Source organism: Lathyrus oleraceus, chromosome 6, assembly GCF_024323335.1.
Source record: "Lathyrus oleraceus cultivar Zhongwan6 chromosome 6, CAAS_Psat_ZW6_1.0, whole genome shotgun sequence".
Taxonomy (NCBI): domain Eukaryota; kingdom Viridiplantae; phylum Streptophyta; class Magnoliopsida; order Fabales; family Fabaceae; genus Lathyrus; species Lathyrus oleraceus.
Window position 1 is genome coordinate 110,803,156 of NC_066584.1, and position 11,475 is coordinate 110,814,630.

At 34.7% G+C, this 11,475-nt stretch overlaps 2 protein-coding genes across 6 annotated transcripts; both read right to left on the reverse strand.

Annotated features, from left to right (window-relative positions):
• Nucleotides 1-234: 234 nt before the first annotated feature.
• LOC127097361 (protein CNGC15a) lies at nt 235-4,480 on the reverse strand. Of its 4 annotated transcripts, none has more exons than XM_051035854.1 (8): nt 3,647-4,480; nt 3,498-3,549; nt 2,678-3,206; nt 2,363-2,575; nt 1,984-2,276; nt 1,778-1,889; nt 1,420-1,656; nt 235-1,268 (listed from the first exon to the last, which is right to left on the reverse strand). In XM_051035854.1, exons 2-8 carry the CDS (start codon nt 3,524-3,526, stop codon nt 549-551), a joined length of 2,133 nt encoding a protein of 710 aa, XP_050891811.1. In that variant the 5' UTR covers nt 3,527-3,549; nt 3,647-4,480; the 3' UTR covers nt 235-548. The 4 variants fall into 4 exon arrangements, with proteins under 4 accessions (XP_050891811.1, XP_050891813.1, XP_050891814.1 ...); XM_051035856.1 differs by having other exon boundaries at nt 2,678-2,771; nt 2,859-3,206; nt 3,498-4,480; XM_051035857.1 differs by having other exon boundaries at nt 2,363-2,437; nt 3,498-4,480.
• A 172-nt stretch (nt 4,481-4,652) lies between these two features.
• LOC127097363 (29 kDa ribonucleoprotein A, chloroplastic) lies at nt 4,653-7,026 on the reverse strand. 2 transcript variants are annotated; one of them, XM_051035859.1, is made up of 5 exons: nt 6,556-7,026; nt 6,351-6,452; nt 5,439-5,792; nt 5,130-5,228; nt 4,653-5,035 (listed from the first exon to the last, which is right to left on the reverse strand). In XM_051035859.1, the coding sequence occupies exons 1-4, from the start codon at nt 6,892-6,894 to the stop codon at nt 5,166-5,168; spliced, it is 858 nt and encodes a 285-aa protein (XP_050891816.1). In that variant the 5' UTR covers nt 6,895-7,026; the 3' UTR covers nt 4,653-5,035; nt 5,130-5,165. The 2 variants fall into 2 exon arrangements, with proteins under 2 accessions (XP_050891816.1, XP_050891815.1); XM_051035858.1 differs by having other exon boundaries at nt 4,653-5,038.
• Nucleotides 7,027-11,475: the final 4,449 nt, after the last annotated feature.

Here is an 11,475-nt window from a genome sequence, read left to right on the forward strand (position 1 = left end):
GCACATCATTGCTTATTTTCATCCATTTGATTGTACATATTTTATTCACACTAAAGATAATTTGAACAAATTTGATTCTAAAGCTCAAAAGTGTATCATGTTAGGATACTACGAACGCTCAAAAGGCTATATAGTGTATAACACTGAAACCAATATTGTTGAAGAATTAATTTATGTTAAATTTGTTGATAAACTTGATCCTGAAAAATCAAAGTTAGATAAAAAATTTGCAGATTTGAAAATCACTTTTTAAGTCATATGACAAAAGAGTATTACATAAAGCTCTGAAAAGCAATGGTCAAATGGGTTATTCATGCAAATTTTCATTTCATACCTATGTCATTTCCATTAATTCCATCCTTGATACTTTATCCTAGCCTAAAATTGATAAAAGTTCATCATAGTTACAAAGTATTACTATAACTAATTTAACTAGTAAGCAGAACACATAGTCTACTACTAATGATCCTAATTAACACATACATTAACAAACACTAATCATTAATAAACCTTCTCCATGCAAACAACTTTTCATTCCTTAAGTTTCTTTAATCACCATCATCATTAAAATCTGGTTCAAGAGGCTTCCTTAATGCACCAAGAAGATCAAGTTCAGACCCATATCTCATACTCCTACCTTTCCTTAAACTACCTACAAGTTTTCCAGAATACATTGAATAACTTGATCCCATTGGAGCCTGCAAAGGTGCAGAAAAAGATTGAGAATCATCATGTCCATAATAGTTCACATTTGCCATCATCATAAGATTCTCCTTTTCCTTAACTTCGTTTATCTCTTTCATTCTTTTATACCGAAACCAAGCCGCTTGTATAAAACATGCCGCCCATGTCCGCCACTGATGTGAATAGAATCTAAAGGTTTGTCTCAGTTGTTTGCTATGTAAGCGGCGGAATTGCGCTGCTACAAATTTTAAATCCTCGGCAATGAGTGCGAAAGCTTCAACTTCGGTTATGGCCTTTACCGTTCGAGTAGAAGAAGGAAGTACGACGGTTGGACGAGGGTCTAAGGCCCATGGTAAAAGCTCTTCACCACAGAAGTCGCCCGAGCCTATTCTGCAGGTGTTGAAGAAACCAGTTCTGCCACCGTTGGTTGTGCAGGAATCTAGGCGTCCTCGAACGATGAAGAGCATTTCGTTGACAGGGTCGCATTCGCGAACTATGCAAGTTCCGGCACTGCATAGAGTTGGCTTCAGCCTTTCACATATTGCATCTAACATTCTGTCATCCATCTGATCAAATAGTGGTACCTGTGCAAATTGTGCCCAATAAATACTTCATTGTTATTTTGTTTGCTTGTTCCCCAAGCAACATATTAATATGATAAATAAATGTTGCACGAATTGACTGTGATTAAAAGTTAAAACCCTATTTGTATCATAGATGAAAACTATCACTTACTTGTCTAACTAGATTAAGGCAAAGGTGGCGTTTAATATCACGTCTTAGATCCACAGGAAGGTCTCTAAGAATAGCTTCCTCGTCGACACCACGAGTAGCGACCCATCTGAATTGGTCATGGCGTCGAACATTTTGCTTCAGGTAACGAGGGAGCTGCCTGTGATGCATCCATCTTTCGGTATCTGTCCTTCTTATTCTCCACTCCTCCAACCGTATAGTGGTCGACTGAAGGTATGTCTGTTAATCAAAAAGAAATTAACCACACGATCGGTATAGCTTAAATTGTTAATCTTTTGTTGTAAAAACTGCTTCTACACAAGCAGTTAATTAAGCTAGACAGGTAAATAACAAGACTTACTTGCATATTGCCTATGAGTAGTGCAAAAAGCACCAACCCAAGAATTGCAACAATCACAGCAAAATTTATCTCTGGAACATGTGTACTTGTTAAGAGATTCTGTCCTGCAGAGCTGCAAATTCAGCATAGAATCGGTTAGAACCAAAGATCGACAAAATTTTCTCTTCAATGAATCATCAAACTTTTACACCCAAAATTTGAGTTACCTTAAATTCCTCAATCCCCACCAAAGACAGTAATAGTATTTGTTTAAGAATTTCGAGCTAGTTATTTCCAAAGTCAAAGCATCGGCGAAAATTCCAAACTGAAAGAAGGCACTGTTATTATCACATAGACCAGAGACATTGCTTGATCTAAGCCATGAATTCCTATTCGGATCACCAAGGCTTCGACAGTCAAGATAATGATACCGACAATGTGAAAATTCAAGTGTACAAGCTTTCTTCCAGCATTCATCTTGTCTTTCAATCGATAACAGGTACCATGTAGATCCTAAAACCTTTTTGAAATAAAGAAAAAGTTAAGAAATCAATCAAAAGCAACAAAGTGCTTATAGCATAAGTGCTTAACATGTAAGTAACTTACATGACTAGCAAGCATATAGAGTGTCAAATTATAAGCTGCACCAGCCCAAGCTTTCTCCATCATGACTCCATTCGCCTTGACAATTACAGACGATAGAGGATAAATAAGATACAACCTCAATAAGTACTGAAAAATGGACACGAGGCGCAATATATGCCTCGACGCAATCATTTCTGACCCCCTCAGATTTGGAATCACAGCCCAAATCAGTACCTAACTTCGTATATAAATTATCAAATAGTTAGCCAACTTCGCAAACTACAAATTTCAGTCGATTCTTTGAAAAATGTACGCTTTTGGAGGGTGAAAATATACCTGAGGAAGTGGTAGTGCGGCAACAAGATCAAACCAAAAGTCTCTACTGAGATAATTCGATGCAATCTTTGAGGAGTCAATAATGAGTTCGCCTCTACCAGAAACACGAGACGAAGGAGCGATATAAGCAGTTTGAAACTTAACATAAATCTGAACAATGTAAAATGCATCAACCAATGACCTTATTATGGTAAGTGAAACTTCAAGACCAAGTGACATATCAATGCACTTTTCTTTCTTAGCAACAGGTAAGTAAAAGAAAAGCGGATCCACAAACAGCGATATCAAACACGCTGCTAAGAATATTTTGTTCCATAAATTCACTCTCGGTCCTCTAGGATCTAATATTAAAATCTCTTCTGCGTCGTAATCTTCAGAAAACACTCTTGAAAGGTCTTTTCCATTTGATGATGGCTTGGTTTTCGCATCCCTTACATGCTTGTGTTGATTGCTCATCTCATACGCCGCCATTTCCATTTGATTTTCTTCAACTTCCTTTAACTTCTCTTTTTCAAGATCATCATGAAACCTGAGTTCATAATAACACTACTTTAGCACCAAAAAAGTTTATAAAATTGAAAACCAAAAGGTAAATTTATTTTATCAGCCAAATTTTAGTAGCAGATATCGAACTCTAGACCTCCTACATAGAACTCACCTGGTGTCCAAACTCAAACCATTGGACTAATGCTTCGGAGATTAGAAATCATCAAAAGGAAATGAAGTTGAAAATAATCATATAGTAGAATCTAAATGTAATATCTATATAAGTTTATATAAGTCGCATTAATTACAACATTAAAGAGAAGATTATGCAAACCTTACAGATCTTGATTTAACAGAAACCATTGCTCTATAGTTTAAGTTTTACCCTGCAAGAAAACTTATATACAAGTGTAAAAAAACACTATTTGGAAAGGATTTGATGTAAGAGCTCAACCACAAAATCTCAAAGCTAATTTTCCATACCATTGTTTAGGCAGACATCATGTGACTGAAAAGCAGAACAAGTAAAGTAAACCATAGGTGCAATAGTCTTTTTGGTAAGACATGTGAATTTGATACTGCATTCAAAGTCTTCGGACTTCATGGTGAATTTGATGTATGGACGTAATATTTTTCTGAAATAAAAAAAAAAGATGAAAGTAATGAAGAGAGAATATGAAATTGAATGAGACATAATGTAGGAGTAGGACTATGAAAATTGAGCTGTAAAAGTTAATCAGTAAAAAGAAACAGAAGATACTTTTTCTGCTCAATACATGTAGAAATTCTCTCATTTATTAAACTCTGATGAATCTAATGGTTAATCTCTAAACTGGTTGGATTTGTGACTATGTGAGATAGCTGAATGCCAAGTATTTAAGACAGGTAATGAAGAATAACAGGAATTGTCTGTGTTTTAAACCCAACATCAGTTGCAGTTAGTTTGTGTTTTAAATCCAACATCTTCTGTGCTCAGTTACAGATACTAATTATTCGAGAAACTTTTAGTTATGCCGAAAGAGACTCTAATCATTTCATTCAAGTAAAAAAAAATTGGTCATAGAAGTGATTATATCAATATAAATCAGTTTTACAGTTATATTTAAAAGTTCTGTTATTCTATTTTAACATTGATTATATAACAAAGCATAGTACAAAATCCAGGCAGTATAACCGTGACTAGGGTGAGACAATTAAGGGTAAAATGTTGAGATTTATTTATGGTGTCCAGAAAAATTGGAAAGGTTATATAATCAATATCATAGCATTGAAGTCATAGCTGGACTTGCATCAGTCACATATCACAACCACCCCAAACCAAACATTTCTGTGACTACAAGTGGCTTTTATCTAAAGTAAAGAGATAGGTGCCCAGCCACACACAACACAAGACATGTTAGTCTTTAAATACTCAACTTACTGGCCATGGAAGCTTAGTCGTCATTATCATAAAAACAAATTGAAAATACGAAAATAGATAGATTCGGGATCGATAAATAACATCATATTTTTTCACCAAACAAGCACGCCATTGAATACATTTGCGGTTGAAGATTATACAGGCACAATCATGATAGTAAAAATCCGCATCCATGTTATCATTACAAAATTGAATTGAGGTAACCATCGATCATCGAGCAATCTACTTTACTAATAAAGCGGGTAAAATACAGACTACAAAATCAGTTTAAAATAAAAACTACTGAAATCTAGAGCACATATTCATATTTCCAGAGAGTATTATCTCTTCTTCAGAAAGAAGCTTGTCAGGTACTGCTACTTGTGTGTAGATACAGTTACCAAGTATGAAGTGAATTCTTTTGCAAACAGTTGTGAGATATTGATGAAACGCCGCACATAACTTCCAACTACCTGCTAACAACAAGTTACAACAATCAGCCCAATTTCTTGAGGAAAATCTGCATTAGATCACAGCAGATAACATTATATAGGTATAAATTAGTACCATAATCCTCTCTTGGTCAAGTGAAAGGTAAAATCCTCAAAATTGACGACTTGGTCTAGCACCTGCGGGTGCAACCCGTATAGCTCTGCCTTTCAAGTCCTGAAACCAATACAAGATAATATCAGACTTCAATGGTTAAATACACATGTAGCACCAACATCCCAGATTAAAGGTGTGTACAGTGTCAGTGTCATACATGCCACCAACAAGATATTATCATTGCTTGAATTCTAATATGTAGATTTTCAAACCACAATTAATTCATACATTCATAAAATAATCTTTTTGCAAAGAGGGATTTGTGCTTACCACGCCATCTAAGGATTGAATAGCCCTGTTGACCTCTTCAGCACTACTGAAAGTCACAAATCCAAAGCCTCTAGATCTTCCACTGTCCCTATCATAGATTACCTTTGCTTCTATAACGCTTCCTTGTTCTTGGAACAATGACTCAAGTGACGCGTTGTCAACACCCCACGCAAGATTACCCACGTGAACACGGTGTTCGCTATCTGAACCAGCTCTTGGAGGACCTCTAGAACGAGAACTGTCACCAAAACGAGAATTCTCACCACCAGAACGAGGATTGTCACCAAAACGAGAGTTCTCACGAGGTGGTGGAGGTGGTCCAGAATTAACTCTCAATTCCCTTCCATCCACTAGCTGTAAATTTCCAACAAATATTTCCTCAGATATTATATACAATATGGCCAAATCCATTCACGGCATCACGATTATAGTAAAACATATTCACATTTCACATCATATAAACCCATTTTATAAGAATTCCAATGGATAAGCTATGGATAAGCTACTACTGTAATCATCTCCATAGCCCCATTTTATGAAAATCCATGTACCCAAAATCAAACACTCACCTTTTAAAACCATACACCTAAATACAAGTAACTTTAGTTTTACTCAGCAATTCAACTAACTCTGAAAAAACATCCATACATAAACAAACCGTTGATTATACTTAATTTTGAAGTTTAATATCATAATTTTTATGGTTGTGATAACATATGAGAAAATTGAGTACTAGAGTACATAACTCACATTCATAATCATACCCAACAACAACATTTGGATTTAGTTACTCACCCATACATACATACATCAATTACCCTACTCAATTTCAAAAAACTAACAAAATATGAAATTCTGCAAACAAATTATCATAACAATTATCAAACACATGATGATAGTTAATAAACTCACATAACCATTGAACTGTTGAGCAGCAGCCTCAACTTCAGCAGCGGAAGACATAGTAACAAAACCAAATCCCCTGCTTCTCCCGGTAGCTTTATCGTAAATCACCTGCAAAAACACAACAAAAATTTCACAATTTGACACTAACCCAAGTAAGTTTAACACAAACCCATTATCTTCAAACCATAAAAAAACAAACTTTAAAAACTACCTCAACCATCTCAACATTCCCCGCACTTTCAAAAATTTCCGCGAGTTGCGCACTGTCAACGCTGAAAGGAAGGTTCCCAACAAACAGCCTCTGGTTAGCAGAGTAACTACGAGTATCTCCGTCCTCAAAAGTATCCTCTTCCTGGTCAAACTCCGACGAAACAGCAACACGGGAAACAAAACGGGTACTGAGAGACAGGGTCGAACGAAGAGAGGCAAAGGAAAACGGTTTGAAAGTAGTGTTGAGTGAGAAGGAAGAGAGTGGAGAAGAGAGTGGAGAAGAGAGAGTGGTTTTGGTTGGGAGAAATGGAAGGGCTAGGGAAGTTGCAGAGGTAGACATTGTTGAGGAAATGGATAAGGTTGTGAGAAGGGGAATTAGGGTTTATTGAGTGAGGGTTTGGGGAAATGGATTGAGGAGTGTGATATTTATGGAAGTGGAGGAACGGTGGGAATGAAAGTAGGAAAGGATTCATGGTGATAAGGTAAGATATCATATTGTGTGAGTTTACTAATTTCTCCTTTGTAATCATAAGATATTTTTCTTTGTATTTCGGGTAAATTTTTGTGTATACGTGGAAGTTAGAATTTGGAAGTGGTGAGTGAAAAAAACAAAACTCCAAAGAATGGGTTCTTATCTAATGGTTAGATCTTGAAAGCTTCTTTACCCATTCATTTTTAAAATGTTTCTTAATTTAGATTAACTTCTTCAGAAAAACGGTTTCTATGATTATTTATACCTCCTCCGTAATTTGACAAGTGTATATACCTCCTCTGTAATTTGATAAGTGATAAAAGATGACACTTAAAAAAGAATAAATGATGAAATAGTCAAAGTCAAAAAAGATAATATTATTTGCTACATTAAAATCATGAGAGATAGAGAAAGTGAGTCAGAGTGCGAGGGATGGACTTATGTATGTCTAAGAAGGATGAGAGCTCATAGACCGAAAAACTATTATAACGACAAGATTGAATTGATCAAGGATGGAATATTAATTTATATGTCAATAATCCCCCATAAGGTATAACTGAAAGAGAAATAGGAAGAACTTTTGAATATTGGAGAAAGGTTACTGATGTCTATATAACAAGGAAAAGGAACAAGATGGGACGGATGTTTGGCTTAATTGATATGCTAACATAAAATCCTCAAAATAGCCTGAGGAGCAATTAAGAGATGTTTGGTTTGGGTCCTATAAGGTTTGGACTAACATTTCCAGGTTCTCGAGACCTAGTAGGAAACTGAGTGCTCATAATCTCAGTAAGCAGAATGAAGAGAAGATCAAAACTAAACAGCAACAGGACAGAGACATCAACTTGCCGAGGAACAAATCAGGGACAGGTCAGAACTTTAAAAGATAAGATAAATCATATGCATAAGCAATAATGACTAAAAGATAAGAACAACACAATACTCATATGTGGGTGTGGAGACCAAACCTAAAAGAAAGAAAACAAAAAGAAGTAAAGCAGGATGCTGGAATGGTGATAACAATAAACAATTAAGAGATGACTTGGGCTAAAAAAGGTTTTGTTGGGTTTGTTCGCAATGCCAATAAAATGCATGATCTTATGGTTGATGAAGGAATTGCATCAATAAAGGTGATTCCATTCGAGGACATAGTATTTTAAAAGGTTGATGATGATGAAGACCTGAACGAGTTGGTGAAGGAGTCTAAAATTGTATTCCAACAATGGTTCAGAATATTGAGAAATGGGAATCAAAAGACTCATGGGGGTTACGATTCGCGTGGGTTCGAGTGCTCGGGGTCCCGGTACATGCTTGGAGAAGGAAGGTGTTCTCAACATTAGTAACAAATTTTGGAACATTAATAGAAATAGATCCAATGATAAAAAGCATGCAAAGATTAGATGTGGCTCGGTTGCTTGTAGGAACATACATGTTGGAATTCATCAATAATGTGATAAAACTAAAGGTTAACGAGGAAGAATTCCTCATTAGATTGATAGAGGAATTATGTGATTGTTCAATCGATATACAAGATTCGGAAAGTGAAAGAGATGATGTTTCAACCAGCTCTGACGAGCCATTCATTCCTCCGTCAACAACATAAGTGGAAGACAGAGAGAACTTACTGAAGATAGAAGATAATTATGACAAATTAATGAATGCTTTAGGAAGGTTAAAGTCTTTTAATGCATAAGGGCAACCGACCAATGGAAACATAGATTTGTTAGATGAAGTGGCGCTAGAAAACATGAGAGGAGGAAAAGGTAAAACAGATGAAGAGCCAACAATTAAAGAAGGAAACAAAGTGAATGAACTTGCATGTGAAGGTGATAATGAGGTAATGAGAAGTGAGGCCCAACCAATTAAAAACAATTATTAACTAAATGATTCAAATGCAGTCAACATGGGGACGACTCAAGAGGAAGTGAATACAAATTTAGTGGGTCAACCACAATGCAACGAGATAACTTTGGGCTTAAAGAAGTTAATCCTAATAGCCAAAGGAGTGGGCCGCGAAAATATTAATACCACCCAGGAAGTTAACAAAAAAACGTGAACAATATCTATGGCAATAACTACTACTATGTGGCAAATACAGAAAATGGCAAAAGACATGTGTTGAATATTGAGAAGGGATATACTCTCATTCAATAGCAAGAACAATTCACTAAAGTAAATGGAACACAAGATAGTAACTGGAACACAAGATAGAAGAGAAACAACATACGGGAGGAGCGGTGATAGAGCATTCCTTTCTTACAAAGAAAGAATAAGACGAAGGCGTGAAATCATGAAGAATAAAAGGAAAACGTAAAGGAAATGGAAGAATGCAACTACTAAATGCACATATAGTCAACGTAATCAATCTAATATCCAGGTAAATGACTATCCTAGTTTAATTTTACTTGATAACAACTTGGAAAATAGTAGCTGGATTTTTTTACATGGGGATGCAAAACAAATTGCAATAGGGCATGGGACTTGGGAAAGATTATGGCATAGTTCGACTACAATAAAAAACGTCTTTTACCTCGGTTGAAAAATAGGTCTTATCTAGATTTCACAAGCGAAGTAATGAAAGGCGTCATGAAAAGTGTACACTTTACCTCTTGGTTTTAAAAAATCTAACGGGTATGTGTAAAGGACATGGGTTCGATCACTGGGAGACCTTTTTAGAATTTTGAAATGGCGAAAACACATGTCCTATCGGTTTTGACATTTCACCGACTGACATACCATATTTTCACCTCGGTTATCTCATATAACTGACGGGTAAAACAATTTTGAGTTTATTAAATTTAATGTGGATTGCTTATTTCACTAAACTCTATACTGAACATATAATTTCTCAAAAATGGTTAGAAAAATAATTATATGAACAATTTCGTTATATTTGAAGAAGAACTTACATTGATTAGTGAGTTTGAAGCATCATGTAACTCATCATTCATCTCACACTCTTTCATGGTTAAAATCCCTTCAATGTTTTAAGTTATTTATTCAACACTTTGTTTTCTACTAATTCACTCTTGAAAGAATAAGATTTTATGCTTTGAAAAATGAACTAATATGGAATAAAATTGAATGAAAACTAGAAGTATTAGAGAGATTTTAACGATAAAACAACATGAGATAAATGATGAGTTGCAGAATGGTAGAAAAATATTAATCAGTGTAATATAAGTTTTAGATACAATATAATTTTTATATGATTATTTCCAAAATCAAACTAATATGTTATATGTTCAAATAGGGGTTAGTGAAACAAACAATCGACATTAGATATAATAAATTCAACTTGACGGAACAAGATGAGAGTTGCCCAAAGAATCACAAAAAATATAATCTCAATATCAATATCAATCTCAAACTCAAACACAATAATAACAATTAAAATACAGCATATACACTTAATAAACTCAACTAAAAAATAACAACTTACATTAAACAACAACACAGAAAATAATCAACAATATCAATAACAACATCAAGAATAACAACGTCAATAAACAACCTCTAGGGTTTAGGGTCTCAACAACAAGAACAACAACATCGACAAAAACAACATCCATAACAACAAAAACAACAAGAAAACCTTTAGGGTTTCGGATCTCAACAACACAACAATAACAACAACAACAACAACAACAACAACAATATAACAACAATATGAGTAATGATGTTTGATGTACCAGATCTCTGAAGAAGAAGTAAAAGAAAAGATTTGGATCTCTAAAGAAGAAACGAGAGCACTAAACACATAACATCTTCGTATTGAATATGATATGTGTTTATAGATCTCATTGTTTAGGAATTTTTCTTTAAGGGTTATGTTTGTGTTTTTTAGACAAATGAAACTGAATACTACAAACTACAGTTATATATATAAGAGAAACACATGCACCTCGATTGGAAAGAAACCCGAAGTGAAAAGTGGCGTATTTTTAGATTAAAAATAAAATATTTAAGAATGCGCCACTTTTAATGAGATAAAAATATAAAATGAAGTTGCTGGAATTCGAAACATGTATACTTAATAAGTTTACCCTTCGGTTTTCAAAATAACAGATATAATATATTGTATATTTAAAAAAAAACAAAGCGCTTCCAGGATTTTTACCTCAATTTTTTTATACATAAGGTGAAATCGTTGTCATGAAATGTATTATTTGTATTAGTGTTCACAAGGGAGGGAAAGCGGAAATATTACATGAATTAACATTAGAAGTGGGCACCAAATAAAGAAAATTAAAAGATGGGAGAGGGGGTGATCGCTACTAAAAGCGGTGATCCGAAATTGGTGCTCATAAACATATTATCTTCATGAAATTGATCAACTACAATATAAGGTAATTATGGGGGTTATTTAAAAAAAAGGAAGTTAAAAAATTAATTATGAATCAGAAACCAAATATGATATGTATTCAAGAACCAAAAATGAAAGTCGTG